The 23,519-nt window shown below is 41.7% G+C and overlaps 2 protein-coding genes across 2 annotated transcripts in view; one reads left to right on the top strand and one right to left on the bottom strand.

Annotated features, from left to right (window-relative positions):
- The first annotated feature begins 1,186 nt into the window (after nucleotides 1–1,186).
- Nucleotides 1,187–7,161, top strand: neu4 (sialidase 4). Its single transcript, XM_082178960.1, has 4 exons — nucleotides 1,187–1,326; nucleotides 2,201–2,413; nucleotides 3,271–3,526; nucleotides 4,801–7,161. The coding sequence occupies exons 2-4, from the start codon at nucleotides 2,213–2,215 to the stop codon at nucleotides 5,661–5,663; spliced, it is 1,320 nt and encodes a 439-aa protein (XP_082035086.1). The 5' UTR covers nucleotides 1,187–1,326; nucleotides 2,201–2,212; the 3' UTR covers nucleotides 5,664–7,161.
- Nucleotides 7,162–21,628: 14,467 nt separating this feature from the next.
- LOC309505547 (complement C2) overlaps nucleotides 21,629–23,519 on the bottom strand; it is a 53,978-nt gene continuing 52,087 nt past the window's right edge. The window contains exon 19 of the mRNA XM_082178946.1: nucleotides 21,629–21,954. Within this exon, the coding sequence (XP_082035072.1) occupies nucleotides 21,796–21,954 (159 nt within the window). The 3' untranslated portion in view covers nucleotides 21,629–21,795. The remainder of the gene's footprint in view (nucleotides 21,955–23,519) is intronic.

Genomic DNA, 23,519 nt, shown 5'->3' with positions numbered 1-23,519 from the left:
TGATTTCTTATCTGATTTACTCAGATAAGGTCCAGTTGTGGTGTATTTCTTTGCTCTTGGCTGACATGTGGTATTGCTATGGCCTGCTTGTGGCCCAGATCTGGTAAACAGGAGTGAGCCGCCCTAGGGCCGTTCATCCACCCAGATTGTGGGCCAGATCATCTTTCCATGGGTGCCAGATGTGGGCCAGATCATCTTTCCATGGGTGCCAGATGTGGGCCAGATTATCTTTCCACGGGTGCCAAATGTGGGCCAGATTATCTTTCCATGGGTGCCAGATGTGGGCCAGATTATCTTTCCACGGGTGCCAAATGTGGGCCAGATTATCTTTCCATGGGTGCCAGATGTGGGCCAGATCATCTTTCCACGGGTGCCAGATGTGGGCCAGATCATCTTTCCATGGGTGCCAGATGTGGGCCAGATTATCTTTCCACGGGTGCCAAATGTGGGCCAGATTATCTTTCCATGGGTGCCAGATGTGGGCCAGATCATCTTTCCACGGGTGCCAGATGTGGGCCAGATCATCTTTCCATGGGTGCCAGATGTGGGCCAGATCATCTTTCCACGGGTGCCAGATGTGGGCCAGATCATCTTTCCACGGGTGCCAGATTGTGGGCCAGATCATCTTTCCATGGGTGCCAGATGTGGGCCAGATCATCTTTCCACGGGTGCCAGATGTGGGCCAGATCATCTTTCCACGGGTGCCAGATGTGGGCCAGATCATCTTTCCACGGGTGCCAGATGTGGGCCAGATCATCTTTCCACGGGTGCCAGATGTGGGCCGGATCTGGGACGTCAAAATGTTGCTATGTGGGTTAGCACCCAAAACTTAAAAACTTATTCTTTATGCCTTTTAAATGAATTAATTTTTTGGTCAGGTCATTTTATGGTTTAAATATGCAGTCTCGTGTGATGCTATGTGAAGTGTTGATGATAAATATTATTATTATTATTATGCTTGTAATTAGTTTCATTTCATTATTGTAAAGCACCTTTGAACAGTCTTGTGGTTATATGGTGCTAAAGTGACAATGTCAATGTGGCCCTAGCCAACCAACCCGTTTCCCCAAATAAAACAAAACACCCCAGGCTGAATAGATGTACAGATGTAATTTTGGATTGGCTTTTATTTTTTGACAAGTCAAGCCCACTTCTAGGTCAATGCACAAACAGCAAACATGGCAGTGAATGGATGACCATCTGATAGTCTGTGCCATATATAGGGCACTTGTCACAGACTAACACGAGCACTTTCTCACACTTTCAACCTCTCGATCTCACACATCCGCGCATCTGACACTCATCTCACCACGCTGCCTGTTTGCTGTAAGTACTCTTTTTGTGCTCTGGTGTTTATTGATTTCTTTTAGCTAAATGGTTTGTTACGTTCTTTTTAATATTTTTGAGAAAATGAAAACATGTTCAACACAATTACCCAAAAGCAAAGACTGTGAAACAGCTTGTGCTCGTCCACACCAGAAAGTGGACATTGTAGACATGGCTGTTTTTGTTGTTGTTGTCTTAATAAGAGACAGACATTTCTGTTTTACTTACAGTGATTATTGAAATTATCACAGCAATATTAAGAATTATCACAGCAAGTGAACAACTCGTTTTTGTGTATTTCACTAACTATGGTTGTGATGAACAAACTATTGTGAAGAAAGAGCTGTTGCCTTTTCAGCTGCGAGTCGAGTTAAAAGCCAGAATAAGCCTTTTGTAAAAATGCTGACGTGAACTGTGCTCTCTCTGTCCAACTGTCTTTCTTTTAACACAATAGTCCTCACTGAATGTCACACTTTCTGCATGTTTTGTGAGTGTCAGCACTTTTTTTTTTTTTATCACCAAGAACTTCAGTAGCTTTACTTCCTTGAAAGCTGGAAGACTTTAGGAAGGTTTTTCTTTGTTTAAATGACTTCATGAGTTCATTAGTGAAACACCTTTTCCAGGTTATGAAAATCAGACGGAAAGCTAGAGCTGTCAAGCACAAAAAAAGCAAGTTTAAGCCACCATGCAATGAACATCTTCTCTTCCACCATTGTCACTTCTGCATATTCATGATGTGATTATTCATAACTCATGAAACCAGCCGCTATACAGTGGAGGGAAAACATTTATAGGGTTCACTATTGCAAATGTTGCATTCGAGTTTGAATTGGTACATGAAAAAAGGTACTGACTTGAACAATTTATTTTCTAGTTATGTGAGGCTATGGGGTCTCAGTACTTTCCAGCACGATCCACGCTCTTCCAGCAGGAGCCGAGTGGAGTCACGTACCGCGTGCCTGCTTTGATCTACGTTCCTCGCTCCAGCTGTTTCTTGGCCTTCTGTGAGGAGAGACTGACTCCGGCAGATGCTCAAGCACATCTGCTGGTCATGCGCAAAGGCACCTTTTACAAAAACTATGTGGAAGTAAGATGCGTTCATATGTCAACACTGTTATAGCTATTAAACCTCTGGTGCTCATCGCGTGTCGGTAAAAAATGGCTGAATGTTTTTTTTGTGTTTTTTTTTGTGAATGAATGAATGTGCTATATTTTAGTTTGATTATGTTTTTTATTTTTTTATACTAAATTATATTTACGCTGTATTTATAATCCATTTATTAACCTTTTGAGCATAGACCTGAAAATTTAATTTTCGACATAAACTGTCGTAAATCTTGAATGCTTTAGAGCAACAGAGTTTAGTTTGATCTCAAAGACGACCCTTGGCAGATTATAGATGAAGTGAACAAAGTTTTAAAAAGTGAACTTAAAAGTTACAGAATGTTATGTGTATTGTTATGAAAAATGCACAAAAATACTATTAATACTAAAATACTAATACTAAATCACATTTACTCTAAAACTGCAAGAAAATCAATGCCATAAATCTAAACAAGTTGTGCTCCAAATTTGAGCTTGATGTCTCAAAAAAGAGCTTTCAAGTAAGATTTTGTTTTGCTGCAGTACCAAACGCTTCCACTAGAGGACATTCGTCTCCCATTTATTTCCAATGCGCTCATTATTGACCGCGAGGAGCACAAGTGTGACTATTTTTCACAGGACCATTTAACATGTTCAAATCATGTCCATGCTTTTTTTGTGTGTTCACATAGCAAGTGCCAAAACCTTTAGCAAGTTTCGTACCATTATTCCAATGAAGTAAATGAAAAAGTAAATAAAAAAAGAAAAGTAAAATGTTTCGGTCCAAACAGCACCAGAGGTTTAACTGTATAGATAATATGTTTTTTCATAATCAAAGAAGCATCTTCTCTCTCTCCTCAGTGGAAAGACATGGAGGTGTTGAGTAGCGCTCGACTGGAGGGCCACCGCTCAATGAACCCTTGCCCCGTTTATGATGAGTTTACGGGCACCATCTTCTTGTTCTTCATCGCTATTCTGGGTCACACTTCTGAGTCTTACCAGTTAATCACAGGGAAGAACGTGACACGGCTTTGCTACGTGTCTAGCAGTGACCAAGGGGAAACCTGGAGCTCCGTCACAGACCTCACCAGGACGCTCTTAGGGGACACCATAAAAGGTAAAGTCTGATAGAGCATTTTACTCTTTCCGGATACATAAAGCCAATGTTAAAATAGTCTCTCTTTACCCAGATTAAAAGGTATAGTTCACCCAAAAATGAAATTTCAGACACTCTTCTGTGGAACACAACTGGAGGTTTTTCAATGAATGTCCTTGTTGGTAGAATTCAACCCAATGGCTATACATTTTGGTTCACATAATGTTTCACATCTTCATTTTTTGGGTGAAATATTCCTTGGTCAGATTGTAAACAGTGAAATGTTGTTTGTTTGAGCAGCCCATCATGTCAACTTGTGACACATGGTGGGACTTTGTGTTTGTCTGAACAATTACATTTGATGCCAGTGGATGCAGAAATTATAGACTGCAGTCTTAAGCCCAATTCTCACCGCACCGACAGACACAGTCTAGGGTTGGGTATCGATTCTACTTATCGATTCAGATTCTTATCGGTTTCCTAATTTCAATTCCAATAAGGTAAAAATAACCCTTAGATATCATTCACATTTATTTTAAGTCTTATTGTAAAACATTTCATTGTGGCTGAATACCATGAACAAATATCAACAGGCTAAAGAACACTTACACAAGGAACTTTTGCCTATGGTTAAAAAATACCATAGAAAAACAACTAACCTAACTAATTAAAATTTAAAACTTTATTAAAGACTAACAAAAAATTATCAATCGCAGCAAATAAATACAACTGAACAAACTTTTTAGATATTCAGGTATTCAGGTACACAAACTAATCAACAGTAAAATAACACTGCACTTTATAAATAAAATATAAATTACAAATTTAGTTACAAAAGTTATTCAGTCAAGAACAGCGAGTGAATTTTCTCTTTGTCTTTTGTTTGATTAGTGTTATTATAGAGACGGCAGCAGGAATATTAGGCTGCTGTCACTTTAAGAGCTGCACAATATACTGTTACTCGTGGGCAGCGTCTCACGTCTCATATTAAAATGCACACAATGGAATCGATAAGAGGAATCGAAATATTAATTTTATAACAAGTATCCGATTCCTGACCTCAAGTATTTTCGATTCCCAACCCTAACACAGACCAGCGGATTACACCACGCCACTTCTCAGACATCCTAACACAGATTCAGCATGTTCAATGGGCGAAAACAAGCTCAGACAAAACTGAATTGGACTTTTAATTTCCTCATGTACACTGCTTTGTTTGATATTTTGCCACGAACATGATGTCACAGGTTTTTAAAATAATGAAGAAACCCTTGTGTGTGTTTTATTGCTGGCAGAGTGGGCCACTTTTGCTGTGGGTCCAGGTCACGGAACACAGTTAAAATCTGGAAGGCTGATAATCCCTGCCTATGCCTACCATATTGACTGCAGAAATTGCTATGGCAGGAAGTGCAAGACTTCGTCACACTCGTTTTGTTTTTATAGTGACACGCATGGAAATGTGTGGCATTTTGGAGAGGCGCTGTCTGCGCCAGAGAGCGTGGAGTGTCAGATGGTGTCGGTAGATGAGGAAGACGGACTCAACATTTTGTACTGCAATGCCCGGAGTGTATCAGGTTGCCGGGTGCAGGCCGTTAGTTTTGATAATGGAGCCGTTTTTCACGACGGCCAGCTGGTGCAGAAACTAGTTGAGCAGAAAAATGGGTGTCATGGCAGTGTGATTGGATTTCCAGCCCCAGTCTACCAGCTTGGGCAATCCCAACACTATCTGAGACAGTTGAGGTCCATCTACAGCCCACCAGCTGTCTGCATATCCCCGGCCCTGAGCTCTTCACAGAACTTCCTCCCTCCAACATGGGTGGTTTATTCTCATCCCACGCGCTCCAACGCCCGCCGAGACCTGGGAGTTTACCTCAGTCTTCTGCCACGAGACCCAGACAGTTGGTCAGGACCGTGGATCATATACGATGGCCCTAGTGCATACTCAGACTTGGCTTATGTTGAGCTGATGTCTGCTGATGCCCCGGCGGTTGCCGTCTTTGCCTGCCTGTTTGAGAGCGGCACAAGGACGGCTTATGATGAGATTTCCTTCTGCATCTTCACACTGTATGAGCTAATCGACCACCTTCCACACAACAACCAACAAAGAAGAGGGTTCAAGAAGAGGCACAGAATCTGGGAGCGCTGCTTTGTCTGCTGATTCCATGCATAACAGAGTAGATCTAATCTATCTATCTATCTATCTATCTATCTATCTATCTATCTATCTATCTATCTATCTATCTATCTATCTATCTATCTATCTATCTATCTATCTATCTATCTATCTTTGGTAGGGGGCGCTGTTATGCATCTTCTAGTACAGAATCTCCTGATGAAAACACAGGTGAAGAAGAAGCAGTAATAGAAGCATTGCTTATGCACATTGTGGTCAAAAAAAAAAAAAAAAACCTCAGCTTTTTGTTAAAAAATTAGCTTTTTTTAAAATTAAATTTACCCACATTCAAGTGTTGATAAAAAAAAAAATGCATTAAGCTAGAATAAAATGTTTTCTTTGTTTAAAAGCAGAGGCTCTGTTTGTTTTTGTTTTTTGACACATTGTGTGTTCAGATATCCATACAACAGAATATTCTGTTAGAAAGAGTTAAAGGGTTAGTTCATTAAAAAAATCTGTCATTTATTACTCCCCCTCATGTCGTTCCAAACCCGTAAGACCTTCATTCATCTTTGGAACAGAAATTAAGATATTTTTGATGATATCCGAGAGCTTTCTGACCCTCCCATAGACTGCAATGTCATTACCACTTTCAAGCCCCGGAAAGCAGTGGCGGCTGCTGGTCTTTCAAAGAGGGGAAGCTCATTTTCAGCCAACATCATAAAAATTGTCCATTTATTTATATGTAAATTCTGCCCTACGTTCCTTTTCAAGAAAATGCTCTGTGACCCTGACGTACCAACTAGGCGTCTTTTCCAGTGCCTTGACCAGTGTCCTCTCAATGGCCAGCAGAGTTAGGTATAATTGTATAAATGTAATAATATAATAAAGGTATAAATAATAATATAATAAAGTATAATAATACTACTACTAATAATATATTTGTTTATTATTTTAATAATTATTTTTTTAATAAAAAAAAAAAAAAAGTAATAATATAATAAAGATATAAATGTATAATTGTGTGAAATGTATTATGAAAATTGGCTAGCAATTTCGACAAGCAAATACCAAGAAATAGGTTGCAGCAGTTTGTCTTTCGACTACACTTGAAAAATCCGCGATGAGACTGAGCTCGAATAGCTTCAGCATCAGCGACTTTTTATTGTATGAAATCGCTGTCAATCAAAAAGAGATGCAGCCTTTCGACAGACCCTCCAATCATCACCACGCAGAAGCCCGGAGTCCAGGCCAGCCCACTCCTCATTCACCCCAGGGACGCTGAGCGTCCGTGGGCGGGACATAATCGCAGCATTTATCCAATGACCGTCTAGTTTCGAAGCACTGAAATAAACTGTTCAAAGCAGGACCATTGAAGTCAATGGACGCTGGGCTTCAACAAGGAAATGCACTGTGACGCTACGGGAATGTATGTGAAGGAAATCGAGTCAGCCGACCTGCTATATGTAACTGATTCTGAACGAACTCGTCTTTGAGATGAACGTGTTCTAACGCATTTTTAGTTAATAAAATGTTAACACAATAGTACATATTTGACCATTATTTTTTTTACATTATAGGGGAAGCCGAGCTTCCCTTGCAGTCTTAAAGAAATCCCCACTGCTGGAAAGGTAGTAAAGACATTGTTAAAATAGTCCATGTGATTACAGTGGTTCAACCTTAATGTTATGAAGTGACAAGAATACTTTTTGTGAGCAAATCCCCGCCCCCGACTTTAAAACGACTTTATTCAACAATCTCTTCTCTTCCACGTCAATCTCCTACACTATTGATGTGTTGTAAACAGTGCAGCGCTTCCTGGTTCTACGCCAGAACGCCGCCTCACTATTGGCCAGCTCCTGGGTCAGAATCACACACGTGTCGTGGTGATCACGTGACCAGCGTCGGCCAATAGTGAGGCGCCGTTCTGACATAGAACCAATTCATTCACCAACATTCTTCAAAATATCTTTTTTTTTTAGTTCCACTGAAGAAAGAAGAGCATACAGATTAGGAATGATATGAATGTGAGTAAGTGATGACAGACCTGTCATATTTGGGTGGGCTATCTCTGTAATGTTTACCTGATATTATAGCATGCTATCACTGCAAGATGTACTTGCCTCTGAATGAACTCCAAAGTAGTGGCTGCTTCCACTTGTTAAGCACATACCGGTAATAGCAAACGAAGAGAACAGCAAATGCAGAGGACATATCTGGTAGGTCAGCCTCAGGAAAGAGGACTCTGCCTTCAATTGCCAGCATCCTTTTTTTTTTTTTGCTGTGTAGAACTGAATCCCCTAAAAAATGTTTTAAATAATTACATTTATAGTGTTTTAACTTTGCAAAACATTTCACATTTGATTTTGGTGTCAGTGACAAAATGTAGATGGAGCTTTACTCATTAATTTAAAATGATTGTTTACTCAAAAATGACATTTATTTACCTTTGTTATTCAAAAATGGCAATCACTTAATTACCCTTGTTATTCAAAACTTATTTGAGGAGATGTCAAGCAGAATGTGTTGAAATATTTTATCTATTCTATAGAATTTTTTTTTGCAGAACTAGTTTAAATACTACAAAAGCCAGATGTGTTTTTAGGCCTTATGGCCTGTGTGACTGTGACGACAAAGGTCAAGATGAGAAGTTTGTGCAGCCACTGAGCAGTTTTAGCTTAGTCAGGGATTTTCAAGTAAACGACAAGTGATGGTGAAAGAATAAGAAGTGAAGAGGTGTCACGTAGAAGTTTCTTGCCTCTGGGAAGAGTTGATTGGAGATTCCTTGGAGAATGTTACATTTTGCCTATTAGAAAGAGTTGACCATCAATTGGCAGAATGCCACAATTAGAGAGAAAGGCAGAAGATGTAGAACTTAATGGCGGGAAAACAGGAGGGGTGAATCTTACCAGACGTTATGCCACTTGGTTATTGCGAAATTACAGATATCTGGTTATTCTGATTTTGGAACTCCGGAACTCTTGAACTTCATTTGCAAAAAAGAGATGACTTTTCTCCACAACATAAAATTGGCGCGAAAAAGCCCCACCAAAACGAATCTACAAAAACTAATAATAGAATAGAGGATAAGGAGTTCCAGGTTTCAAAAGATGGGCTTGCGTAGTGTAGATTAGGAGTGCTCTTGCGTTGGGGCAGCCAAGGGAAAGTAAGAAGCCCCTTGGTAGGAGATAAGGGTTACTTAAGGGTATAATTAAGGGTCTTACTGGTGTAGCTGAAGGGGTGGGTTCTGGACTCCACTGATGCTTTCAATGTATATCTAATGAGTGATTATAATCAAGGTATTAATCAATATTGTTCCTTCTAAACATCACATGAGTTGAATGACTTATTTAGGCTTACGAGATTTTACTTTGTTATAGAAGTTACCAGCATGAAATGTTATTTTCATGTATTCTCTAATGTCTGTATTTGATATCTGAATGCAGTAACAGTGCTTGCTCATTTAGCCTGGCTTCCAGAAATTAAATATGGACTCGTTTTGTTTGAGAAATGTCTTCAACATATGTCAATACACACATCTGCTTTTCCAGGGTACCCTGACAACTATGGTCATTGAAGTCTATAGTTGAGGGACCATTTCTTTGTTAAAGCCTTACTTTCCATTTAGATTAAAAGTGTCCTCTCCTTGAGCGAAAGAACATAATATCTTTATGTTTTGAGACGACTCTCCGGTTTATAGTTAAAATGTATTTCATTTAATCAAAAATACTTTTTTTTAAAAAGACAGAAACACGCAGAGACCTTCACCGCTGACCGGATGCCTCCTTTGGGCCGATTGAGCGTGGGCTTACAATAATAATAAATACCAACAACATCATTTTCACTAGCATCTGCTAACAATGGGAATTTACATTCAGAGTTGACACTTTTTGGGAGTTGGAGGCCATTTGTCTCGAGAGCCACCCTCCTTTTTGTGCCAGTTATCTCTAAACTCTTAAAGACTTTATTACCCTTTGTTTACTTCTTTGGGAATGAGACCTTTTTCTTACAGAATGAAATTCCTTTAATTCTTGTTCCCTGTGCTTATAGTAGCCTACACATAACAGCCCATTGCACATAGACTACTGTACATATTTTAAACAATATAGATACGCAAATAATACGCTAAATGTACTGCGTGTGAATCACAATCATAAAAAATAAAATAAAACCCAGGATAGAGAACGCCATACAAGCCTCTGATCTGATTTCTTAACGCTTTCTTGAAGGTTGAACGTGTTGTCCTGGTGTAACTTATGAGTAAAAGTGTTTAAAAGATGTAAAAGAGTCAACAGTGCAGAACTTTTTTTTTTTTTTTTTTACTTTAATTTCAAAAATACAAAACAATTCAATATGTTCTCAAAATATTTTACAAACAATGTTTATAGACATAAGGATGCAATAACTAGATAAAGTAATTGAAATTAAATAAAACTGAAAATATATATTACATTTATTTGGCCGCACCGACGTCACCAAATTACGTCATGCACGTTCATGCAGAAGGCAGTCGAAATCTGGCAGGCAGTCGAATTTAGGCACAACACCAGGCGATTGTGGATTGCTTGTTGATATACTGTCTATGGTTGATTCTGTGTGAGTGTTACGATCGGGGCAAACAGTATCACAATCCCCTTCGGGATAAGGCTACCAAGGCAGACCTATAGAAAAGTCGTCAAAGTCGGGAAAACAAAGCTAGAACGCAGTAACATCTTTTACTTTGGTTTGCCTTGGTATTAGCATGGATTTTGTAGTTACTGCAATTTTGACACACTCGTTTCTCTGAAACAGGACAAAATTGAACCATGAAACTTTGTCACAAGACAGAATAGATTTCACAAAGCCCATTTCAGGCCTTAACTCAATTTTAACCAAATGGTTAGTTACTGCCCTTTGCCTATGGACGGCAAAATCGCTGCATGCCAGGGAGTATGCCTCCCTAACGACAAACGTGTTGTATTAAAACTAGTGGCTGCCCATTCTGTTAAAGGCCAGCGTTCGGTGACTGTACAAGTGTACGCAAGTAGCCCAAACCTTTAGGTAATCAGGCTCGTTGGTCTAGGGGTATGATTCTCGCTTTGTGTGCGAGAGGTCCCGGGTTCAAATCCTGGACGAGCCCAGCAGTTTCAGAACAAGCAGCCAGTTGGCACCCTCCTTTGGAGCGCTGAGCCAAACTCAAAACTGCTGCTAAACCCTTAAGGCTGTATGTCTTCATCTGTACTAAAATTCAGCCAGATGACAAGTGTTTATTTCCTTCACAGAACATACTCAAAATCGATGCCTGCCAGGGAGTACGGCTCCCTAACGACAAACGTGTTGTACTAGAACTAGTGCCTGCCCATTCTGTTAAAGGCCAGCGTTCGGTGACTGTACAAGTGTACGCAAGTAGCCCAAACCTACGTTAATCAGGCTCGTTGGTCTAGGGGTATGATTCTCGCTTCGGGTGTGAGAGATCCCGGGTTCAAATCCCGGATGAGCCCAGCAGTTTCAGAACAAGCAGCCAGTTGGCTCATTCCTTTGCAGCACTGAGCCGAACTCAAAACTGTTGTGCTCTTGAAATCCTTGCTGCTGCTTGTGTTCATCTGTACTATAACTTAGCCAAGATTTTTATATTTTTTTATTTAGAAAAGGGACAGTGTATATCAATCAACATTCATGAATGTAAATGTACCCAAACTAGCCCGGAGGCTAGTTTTCATCGGTAGTGCCTTTGGCAGATGTTATTAGGCCTAAAACTAGAGTAAAGGGTAAAACATTGCAACAATAATAGAACTAGAACTTGCAAACAGCTCTGTAAAATACAATTAAACATGCAAACAGACGATATATATGTACACAATAAAAAAAAAGTAAGATATCTAAAAAATTAAAATAAAAAGCTATTGTTATGAGTTACATAATACTAATTATAATTTATATTATTATACTAATTACTAATTATAATTCAGCCAGATGGCAAGTGTTTATTTCCTTCACAGAACGTACTCAGAATCGCTGCATGCCAGGGAGTATGGCTCCCTAACGACAAACGCTCATTCTGTTAGAAGCCAGGGTTCGGTGACTGTACAAGTGTACGCACGTAGTCCCAAATTTCATCAGTCAGGCTCGTTGGTCTAGGGGTATGATTCTCGCTTAGGGTGCGAGAGGTCCCGGGTTCAAATCCCGGACGAGCCCTCTCACCTTTAGTATGAGTTCAAGGGTTCTCTGACTCTGTTTGCCTCAGCTGCTTTTCTTTATCAACCACTTCATATCTGGCCATTTACTGCAACCCACATAGTACTTGACGTCACGTTCTGCAGCATCAGAGGCTGATGCTTCGGCCAAATTGAACTTTTTGCAGGCCTGTAGATGCCGTAGTGGGATTCAACCCATTTTATATCGCTCTTAATTGAATCACCGTGGCTCTTTTGCAGAAACGCTAAGCACAGGTATACTTGTTGTTCCGTGGAGTTTATTTGAACAAATTATCATTGACTTTTTGCAGCATCGGCTTAGAGCTAGCTCAACAAGCACGCCCTAGGTGGGGGGCTGATGTCCTATGGTTCAAAGTCAAGCCTACGACATAGCCTCTATGAGGCTGTTTACATTTAGAGGCCGCCATTTTGGTTCTATGGTCAAAACAAACGTATCAATGATGTTTTTGTATGTCTAGATTCATTTATAGTTCATGACTCTTTCCCACCTGTTTTGTGTGTAATCTGCCTCTCTGCTTTCGTACGCAAAGCCTCCGTCGTAGGTCCGGTGCAAATGCAAAAAGTGGCCTTTTCCCCTTAAGCCACTGGGCCTCTTGCGCAGGGTGCTTTGTGTCATTTCAGCCTGATAGGGCGCATGCACGGGCAGGACAGAATGATGCACACAAAAACCCACCACAGCTGTCAGAAGTTTGTCGGTTCTATGCTAATTCAGATCTTGCGCTCATCATGGCTACAGCGTTGCTTTGAACAAACAATCCTTGAATTCGTCGAATGGCCAACTTAAACAAAGCCCATCAAAGACGACCCAGGTGGGACTTGAACCCACAATCTCCAGCTCCGGAGGCTGATGCTTTATCCAATAGGCCACTAGGCCTTGTCTGGCAAGCTCTGCCTTTGAGCTGTGTAATATGACTTCAAATGGTTTCTGACGCTCATACGACTACATTTTAGTAGGTCGGGTTCCGCCTTTGAGGTGAACTTCACTGAATTTGTGGCGCCCTCCCGAAAGACTTCCTTCCGATGAGGCTCGTTGGTCTAGGGGTATGATTCTCGCTTTGTCCGGGTTCAAATCCCGGACAAGCCCAGCAGTTTCAGAACAAGCAGCCGTTTGGCTCCATCCTTTTGCAGCACTGAGCCAAACTCAAACTGTCGTGGTTTTGAAATCCTTACTGCTGCTTGAGTTCATCTGTACTACAACAGAGCCAAGATTCAGCCAGACGACAAGCGTTTATTTCCTTGCACAGATCGTACTCAGAATCGCTGTCTGCCAGGGAGTGCGGCTCCCTAACGTCAAACGCTTTCTATTAAAACTAGTGCCCGCCCATTCTGTTAGAGGCCAGCGTTCGGTGACTGTACAAGTGTACGCAAGTAGCCCGATCCTTCATCAGCCAGGCTCGTTGGTCTAGGGGTGTGATTCTCGCTTTGGGTGCGAGAGGTCCGGGGTTCAAATCCCGGACGAGCCCAGCAGTTTCAGTACAAGCAGCCAGTTGGCACCCTCCTTTGGAGCGCTGAGCCAAACTCAAAACTGCTGCTAAACCCTTAAGGCTGTATGTCTTCATCTGTACTAAAATTCAGCCAGATGACAAGTGTTTATTTCCTTCACAGAACATACTCAAAATCGATGCCTGCCAGGGAGTACGGCTCCCTAACGACAAACGTGACTAGAACTAGTGCCTGCCCATTCTGTTAAATGCCAGCATTCGGTGACTGTACAAGTGTATGCAAGTAGCCCGAACCTTCGTTAATCAGGCTCGTTGGTCTAGGGGTATGATTCTCGCTTCGGGTGCGAGAGGTCCCGGGTTCAAATCCCGGACGAGCCCAGCAGTTTCAGAACAAGCAGCCAGTTGGCTCATTCCTTTGCAGCACTGAGCCGAACTCAAAACTGTTGTGCTCTTGAAATCCTTGCTGCTGCTTGTGTTCATCTGTACTATAACTTAGCCAAGAGTTTTTTTTTGTTTTTTTTTTGAAAAGGGACAGTGTATATCAATCAACATTCATGAATGTAAATGTACCCAAACTAGCCCGAAGGCTAGTTTTCATCGGTAGTGCCTTTGGCAGATGTTATTAGGCCTAAAACTAGAGTAAAGGGTAAAACATTGCAACAATAATAGAACTAGAACTTGCAAACAGCTCTGTAAAATACAATTAAACATATGCAAACAGACGATATATATGTACACAATAAAAAAAAAAAGTAAGATATCTAAAACATAAAAATAAAAAGCTATTGTTATGAGTTACATAATACTAATTATAATTTATACTAATTACTAATTATAATTCAGCCAGATGGCAAGTGTTTATTTCCTTCACAGAACGTACTCAGAATCGCTGCATGCCAGGGAGTATGGCTCCCTAACGACAAACGCTCATTCTGTTAGAAGCCAGGGTTCGGTGACTGTACAAGTGTACACACGTAGTCCCAAACTTCATCAGTCAGGCTCGTTGGTCTAGGGGTATGATTCTCGCTTAGGGTGCGAGAGGTCCCGGGTTCAAATCCCAGACGAGCCCTCTCACCTTTAGTATGAGTTCAAGGGTTCTCTGACTCTGTTTGCCTCTGCTGCTTTTCTTTATCAACCACTTCATATCTGGCCATTTTCTGCAACCCACATAGTACTTGACGTCACGTTCTGCAGCATCAGAGGCTGATGCTTCGGCCAAATTGAACTTTTTGCAGGCCTGTAGATGCCGCAGTGGGATTCAACCCATTTTATATCGCTCTTAGATTAGACTAGATTCAACTTTATTGTCATTACACAAGTACGGGTACAAGGCAACGAAATGCAGTTTAGGTCTAACCAGAAGTGCAATAGCAGCAAGTGCAGGATATACACTTCTGGTTAGACCTAAACTGCATTTCGTTGCCTTGTACCCGTACTTGTGTAATGACAATAAAGTTGAATCTAATCTAATCTAAGAGCGATATAAAATGGGTTGAATCCCACTGCGGCATCTACTTAATTGAATCACCGTGGCTCGTTTGCAGAAACGCTAAGCACAGGTATACTTGTTGTTCTGTGGAGTTTCTTTGAACAAATTATCATTGACTTTTTGCAGCATCGGCTTAGAGCTAGCTCAGCAAGAGGCCGCCATTTTGGTTCTATGGTCAAAACAAACGTATCAATGATGTTTTTGTATGTCTAGATTCATTTATAGTTCATGACTCTTTCCCACCTGTTTTGTGTGTAATCTGCCTCTCTGCTTTCGTACGCAAAGCCTCCGTCGTAGGTCCGGTGCAAAAGCAAAAAGTGGCCTTTTCCCCTTAAGCCACTGGGCCTCTTGCGCAGGGTGCTTTGTGTCATTTCAGCCTGATAGGGCGCATGCACGGGCAGGACAGAATGATGCACACAAAAACCCACCACAGCTGTCAGAAGTTTGTCGGTTCTATGCTAATTCAGATCTTGCGCTCATCATGGCTACAGCGTTGCTTTAAACAAACCATCCTTGAATTCGTCGAACGGCCAACTTAAACAAAGCCCATCAAAGACAACCCAGGTGGGACTTGAACCCACAATCTCCAGCTCCGGAGGCTGATGCCTTATCCATTAGGCCACTAGGCCTTGTCTGGCAAGCTCTGCCTTTGAGCTGTGTAATATGACTTCAAGTGGTTTCTGACGCTCATACGACTACACTTTAATATCTCGACGCCAGGTCGGGTTCCGCCTTTGAGGTGAACTTCACTGAATTTGTGGTGCCCTCCCGAAAGACTCCCTTCCGACGAGGCTCGTTGGTCTAGGGGTATGATTCTCGCTTTGAGTGCGAGAGGTCCCGGGTTCAAATCCCGGACAAGCCCAGCAGTTTCAGAACAAGTAGCCGTTTGGCTCCATCCTTTTGCAGCACTGAGCCAAACTCAAAACTGTCGTGGTTTTGAAATCCTTACTGCTGCTTGAGTTCATCTGTACTACAACAGAGCCAAGATTCAGCCAGACGACAAGCGTTTATTTCCTTGCACAGAACGTACTCAGAATCGCTGTCTGCCAGGGAGTGCGGCTCCCTAACGTCAAATGCTTTCTATTAAAACTAGTGCCCGCCCATTCTGTTAGAGGCCAGCGTTCGGTGACTGTACAAGTGTACGCAAGTAGCCCAATCTTTCATCAGCCAGGCTCGTTGGTCTAGGGGTATGATTCTCGCTTTGGGTGCGAGTGGTCCCGGGTTCAAATCCCGGACGAGCTCAGCAGTTTCAGAACAAGCAGCCAGTTGGCACCCTCCTTTGGAGCGCTGAGCCAAACTCAAAACTGCTACTAAACCCTTAAGGCTGTATGTCTTCATCTGTACTAAAATTCAGCCAGATGACAAGTGTTTATTTCCTTCACAGAACACACTCAAAATCGATGCCTGCCAGGGAGTACGGCTCCCTAACGACAAACGTGTTGTATTAGAACTAGTGCCTGCCCATTCTGTTAAAGTCCAGCGTTCGGTGACTGTACAAGTGTACGCAAGTAGCCCAAACCTTCATTAATCAGGCTCGTTGGTCTAGGGGTATGATTCTCGCTTTGGGTGCGAGAGGTCCCGGGTTCAAATCCCGGACGAGCCCAGCAGTTTCAGAACAAGCAGCCGTTTGGCTCCATCCTTTTGCAGCAATGAGCCAAACTCAAAACTGTCGTGGTTTTGAAATCCTTACTGCTGCTTGAGTTCATCTGTACTACAACAGAGCCAAGATTCAGCCAGACGACAAGCGTTTATTTCCTTGCACAGAACGTACTCAGAATCGCTGTCTGCCAGGGAGTGCGGCTCCCTAACGTCAAACGCTTTCTATTAAAACTAGTGCCCGCCCATTCTGTTAGAGGCCAGCGTTCGGTGACTGTACAAGTGTACACAAGTAGCCCGATCCTTCATCAGCCAGGCTCGTTGGTCTAGGGGTATGATTCTCGCTTTGGGTGCGAGAGGTCCCGGATTCAAATCCCGGACGAGCCCAGCAGTTTCAGAACAAGCAGCCAGTTGGCCCCTCCTTTGGAGCGCTGAGCCAAACTCAAAACTGCTGCTAAACCCTTAAGGCTGTATGTCTTCATCTGTACTAAAATTCAGCCAGATGACAAGTGTTTATTTCCTTCACAGAACATACTCAAAATCGATGCCTGCCAGGGAGTACGGCTCCCTAACGACAAACGTGTTGTATTAGAACTAGTGCCTGCCCATTCTGTTAAAGGCCAGCGTTCGGTGACTGTACAAGTGTACGCAAGTAGCCCAAACCTTCGTTAATCAGGCTCGTTGGTCTAGGGGTGTGATTCTTGCTTCGGGTGCGAGAGTTCCCGGGTTCAAATCCTGGACGAGCCCAGCAGTTTCAGAACAAGCAGCCAGTTGGCTCATTCCTTTGCAGCACTGAGCCGAACTCAAAACTGTTGTGCTCTTGAAATCCTTGCTGCTGCTTGTGTTCATCTGTACTATAACTTAGCCAAGAGTTTTTTTTTTTTTTTTTTTTTTGAAAAGGGACAGTGTATATCAATCAACATTCATGAATGTAAATGTACCCAAACTAGCCCGAAGGCTAGTTTTCATCGGTAGTGCCTTTGGCAGATGTAATTAGGCCTAAAACTAGAGTAAAGGGTAAAACATTGCAACAATAATAGAACTAGAACTTGCAAACAGCTCTGTAAAATACAATTAAACATATGCAAACAGACGATATATATGTACACAATAAAAAAAAAGTAAGATATCTAAAACATAAAAATAAAAAGCTATTGTTATGAGTTACATAATACTAATTATAATTTATATTATTATACTAATTACTAATTATAATTCAGCCAGATGGCAAGTGTTTATTTCCTTCACAGAACGTACTCAGAATCGCTGCATGCCAGGGAGTATGGCTCCCTAACGACAAACGCTCATTCTGTTAGAAGCCAGGGTTCGGTGACTGTACAAGTGTACGCACGTAGTCCCAAACTTCATCAGTCAGGCTCGTTGGTCTAGGGGTATGATTCTCGCTTAGGGTGCGAGAGGTCCCGGGTTCAAATCCCGGACGAGCCCTCTCACCTTTAGTAAGGGTTCTCTGACTCTGTTTGCCTCTGCTGCTTTTCTTTATCAACCACATCATATCTGGCCATTTACTGCAACCCACATAGTACTTGACGTCACGTTCTGCAGCATCAGAGGCTGATGCTTCGGCCAAATTGAACTTTTTGCAGGCCTGTAGATGCCGTAGTGGGATTCAACCCATTTTATATCGCTCTTAATTGAATCACCATGGCTCGTTTGCAGAAACGCTAAGCACAGGTATACTTGTTGTTCTGTGGAGTTTCTTTGAACAAATTATCATTGACTTTTTGCAGCATCGGCTTAGAGCTAGCTCAGCAAGCACGCCCTAGGTGGGGGGCTGATGTCCTATGGTTCAAAGTCAAGCCTACGACATAGCCTCTTTGAGGCTGTTTACATTTAGAGGCCGCCATTTTGGTTCTATGGTCAAAACAAACGTATCAATGATGTTTTTGTATGTCTAGATTCATTTATAGTTCATGACTCTTTCCCACCTGTTTTGTGTGTAATCTGCCTCTCTGCTTTCGTACGCAAAGCCTCCGTCGTAGGTCCGGTGCAAAAGCAAAAAGTGGCCTTTTCCCCTTAAGCCACTGGGCCTCTTGCGCAGGGTGCTTTGTGTCATTTCAGCCTGATAGGGCGCATGCACGGGCAGGACAGAATGATGCACACAAAAACCCACCACAGCTGTCAGAAGTTTGTCGGTTCTATGCTAATTCAGATCTTGCGCTCATCATGGCTACAGCGTTGCTTTAAACAAACCATCCTTGAATTCGTCGAACGGCCAACTTAAACAAAGCCCATCAAAGATGACCCAGGTGGGACTTGAACCCACAATCTCCAGCTCCGGAGGCTGATGCCTTATCCATTAGGCCACTAGGCCTTGTCTGGCAAGCTCTGCCTTTGAGCTGTCTAATATGACTTCAAGTGGTTTCTGACGCTCATACGACTACACTTTAGTATCTCGACGCCAGGTCGGGTTCTGCCTTTGAGGTGAACTTCACTGAATTTGTGGCGCCCTCCCGAAAGACTTCCTTCCGACGAGGCTCGTTGGTCTAGGGGTATGATTCTCGCTTTGGGTGCGAGAGGTCCCGGGTTCAAATCCCGGACGAGCCCAGCAGTTTCAGAACAAGCAGCCGTTTGGCTCCATCCTTTTGCAGCACTGAGCCAAACTCAAAACTGTCGTGGTTTTGAAATCCTTACTGCTGCTTGAGTTCATCTGTACTACAACAGAGCCAAGATTCAGCCAGACGACAAGCGTTTATTTCCTTGCACAGAACGTACTCAGAATCGCTGTCTGCCAGGGAGTGCGGCTCCCTAACGTCAAACGCTTTCTATTAAAACTAGTGCCCGCCCATTCTGTTAGAGGCCAGCGTTCGGTGACTGTACAAGTGTACGCAAGTAGCCCGATCCATCATCAGCCAGGCTCGTTGGTCTAGGGGTATGATTCTCGCTTTGGGTGCGAGAGGTCCCGGGTTCAAATCCCGGACGAGCCCAGCAGTTTCAGAACAAGCAGCCAGTTGGCACCCTCCTTTGGAGCGCTGAGCCAAACTCAAAACTGCTGCTAAACCCTTAAGGCTGTATGTCTTCATCTGTACTAAAATTCAGCCAGATGACAAGTGTTTATTTCCTTCACAGAACATACTCAAAATCGATGCCTACGGCTCCCTAACGACAAACGTGTTGTATTAGAACTAGTGCCTGCCCATTCTGTTAAAGGCCAGCGTTCGGTGACTGTACAAGTGTACGCAAGTAGCCCAAAACTTCGTTAATCAGGCTCGTTGGTCTAGGGGTATGATTCTTTTTGGCGTCGGGGGAATCCCTGACGCCATTTTGAAGTGCGTTCCACTTCGTGAAGTGGACGAGGGAAGTTTATATGGGCAGACCCTCGTTCCCTAGATTTTGACAGAGGGAGCGAGTCTACTTCATATGTACATTTCAGGCACCTATATGTCCCACAATGCAGTACGATTGTGACGTCACCACAGATCTCGTCTAATCACCACCACAACAAACAACTCTATGATATATAAAAAAAATTTTTTTTTAACTTACTTTACTGAACTTTAATTTAAAACAACCCAAACACACCTAAACATATTTGGATGCTGCATTAAACTAATTCTTAAAGGAAAAAAATGTCAATAATAAATCAATTCCATATTCAGCCCATTGCAGTTTCTGCCAGTAGTGGGCACTCGTGCAACGTAAGCAATGACGTACATCCGAGTGAACGAGACGGGACAATTTTGGACTGGAATGCAGCCCCGCTGTTCCACACCTCAGGTTGCTATGCATCTTCCCTCCTGTGAGCCTTTTTCACACTTCCGGGTTTTGTGTTTCCGGTGCTCACCAACGCCGGGTGCAGCAATTCTAAGCAAAAACAACCTTATTTAAGTTTTCACGGGTATCCTTTGAACGAAGACCAAAAAAAGAAATGGGTCATCGCTATTAGACGGGACGAAGGGTCTACGCTGTCATTCGGAGAGGTAGCACGTATGTCTGCAGTCAGCATTTTACCGTACCACTCACCTTGTCAGGAAGCATCAATCAGATCTGGCATAATTGCTGTTTTATGGTTAATTACCAGGGACCTATGTTTCTTGAGCAGTGAATGTATATATTTATAATATAATATTGCTTTGTACTGTAACATTTGATCAAATATATATTGTCATTATTTATACTAAGTTTCCTGAAAATAATTTGACAGACACAATGAAATAGTTGACAACAAAATGCCTTTTTTTCCCATTAGAATTCATGAAAAAAATAAATGTGTCAACTCAGTTCTGGTGTTCTGTCACCATCACTGTCATTCATCACTGTCATTGTCATCGTCACCATCACTGTCATCGTCACTGTCATCTGTTAGTCACCGTCTGCACTACAGTTCCCAGAATCCTCCTTGGCCCACACCTGCACGTCCTTCACCATTACCCGCACCTGCCAGTCATCTCGTCATCATCAATCATTGTCTTCAGCTGTTGTCATCATTGTTCAGCTGTGTATTTAAGTTCCCTTCATGTCCTGTGTCATTGTCGGTTATTGTTTGTGGCTTGCACGCTGTCTCACCTAATGGTTGTATCCTGAGTTACTTATTAAAATAATCTTTGTTACTTTTCTATATTCATCGTCTTCATTGGATATTTACCGTGACATGTTCATTGTTACTTCACACAATATAAATGTATGTCTACAATTAGTAAATGTTTATGCATATGTATATAACAAAAACCCTTCTTGTTGTTGTATGTTCTGTTAGCATACATTGTTAATTCATTGTGTTGGATGATATTGTGTGATTTGTTATCTTCCCATTTGTCTGTGTTAGTTATGCTACATAACTGTCACAGGACCTTGTTACGTTGCATGTTGAATTCAAGAAGTGTTGTTCAGTTATCTCAGAATTAAACATTTTCTATTAATCCATTTTGTGTAAAAATCTACCAACTCTAGGCAGATTTAAAGAAAGAGATATTTAAAATCATGGCTTATGATATTACTTATGGTTTGCTAATTACATTGCAAATGGATGGCCCATATTGAGTCTGTTGCATTGTGGGATAAAGTACCCAGTACAGTGTGCTCTGTTGTATTTTACACATACTGCAAAATATATCATTCAGGTGTTCTTTACATACATACTTGTAAGCATACTGTACACTAAAGAAATAATGAGTCGTATGGTTCTATGCTGTACTGAACATGGCCTGAAGTCAATTGAATAAATCAAGCGTATACCATCAGCTGGCGCTCAGCTGATCCACGTCTACCTAACCATTTACTTAATACAAACAATTTTCAAATTGGGATTATATAAAAAAAAGTCATAATAAATTAGATAATAATCTGTTTTTATTTATCTTGAACCGATAAAATCCTTTGACAAAAGCATGTCTGCAATGTCAGCTCACTCACAGACCATGCACTCTGAAAACATTCAGGAATCTGTCAAATCTGCATACTTTCTTATGCATTCCTGTGTTTCAGTCGGCTCCGCTATGCTAAGGACGAAATTCCAGCTCCTTGTAAAGGTGCTGCTTGAGCCAGGGCATCACTGTGAACACACTGATGTGGAAGTCCCGGGCATCTAGAGGCCGGCTATCTCTGACAGCGGTCCTTGAGCCACATGTCTGCTTAGTGCCCCAGCTGATGACTGCCACCTGTGGGAGAATAACAGAAGTTATTGATTTGAGAAGTCAAGAGTTTTGCTCTGGGGTGTGTTTCCTGAACAACGATGTAACTCGCTGCTTAACTTACCATAGTATGATGCATCATTGAATAAATCAACTTGCTAGTCACGACTGTTTCCCGAAACCGTATTGTCGCAAATTTGTTGTTCAGTAATAACTTCTTTTAATGAATCCGTTTGAGATCGAATTAATGCTAAAAGTTTTGCTATAAATTACATCTGAGAACTATGTCTCTAGTTATTTTGCTTAGTTATTTCCAGATTCAATCATAGTTCTTACGTACTAGAGCATGTACATGCTCACTCTTCAAAAACAACGCTTTAAATCTCGGCAAACTAAAAGATGAAAATTACATTTGTCTATATTCTAAATAAAATCTATTATACTGAATGTCAGCTTGCTTATTTTGCTCAAGATAAGGATTTATTAAGTTAAGTCCACATATCATGTAAACAAGAAACTCTGCTTCTTACCACAGGTTGAGAGCTGTCATTCCAAACACACAGCTTTGCGATGCCGTTTCCTAGTGTGTGTCGGAAATATGGTTTCGGGAAACACAGACTTGTTGAACTATGCTGATAACGACAGAACTTGCGACCATAGTTGGCTAACGATGTTTTCAGGAAACGCACCCCTGTTTAGTTTTAGGTTTTGTTCGCTGTAGTTTGATTCTCTTGGAACTTTTGGTCTGGACGAAAACAAGAAAATTATACATTTAGTCCTGGTTCTCTTAGCGTTCACACTGTCATTTTTAACGCCGAACTTAAAGACAAAACAAAAAGGAACAGCTTTTATGACATTTTGCGACTGAACTTACCAAACATTCAAAACAATGCTGTGTGCTGGGCTTAATGCGCTCATCGTATGTATGTGCATATGATGGTATTTTTCTAGCTTACACTCGTGAAGAGCTTCGAAAATGTGCAAAAGAGTCAAAACAGAGTTTCCTCTGTCACACAAACAAAGATATGCTGCAAGAAGACGCCTGTACTGAACTGTAGTGACGAGAAAAACCAGTGCTTAGGGTTAGAGTTAGCATACTAGTGCATAGCGAATAGCATACAGATATAGTAGTATAAAAATAATAATAATATATAGTATTTGACAAAAGAAGCAGCCTTTGTCCGAATTCACAGTACTCATAAAAGATTAGGCAAAAAGTACCCTGATGACCTACTACTTCCGGTGAGATTGAGGCCACAGGCGAAGATTTATGAGTGGCAGTAAAACGACGCAACTGACGCTGGCAGGTCACATGATTATGACAACATGGCGGATGAAGTCCGTCTGGATTACATTCATACTACACACATTCATACTATATAGAACATACATTTAGTTACACAGCAAGTACTTATTCAAAATATTTAAAAAAAATTGCCAGGCTGTCATACAAAGAAATTATGAACACATTCAAAAACAAGTGAGAACCAAAGAAATATTAATAATTGATTATGTTGTAGTCAGTGTAAGCATTTCCCCAAGAGATTTTTGTTTTTCTATGCCTTTTTTGCCAAAAACTTTTGTCAGATAAA

This window comes from Leuciscus leuciscus (genome assembly GCF_965113295.1).
Source record: "Leuciscus leuciscus genome assembly, chromosome: 9".
Classification (NCBI taxonomy): domain Eukaryota; kingdom Metazoa; phylum Chordata; class Actinopteri; order Cypriniformes; family Leuciscidae; genus Leuciscus; species Leuciscus leuciscus.
The sequence above is the reverse complement of the archived record's forward strand: the minus strand, read 5'-3'. Positions and strand labels throughout refer to the sequence as shown.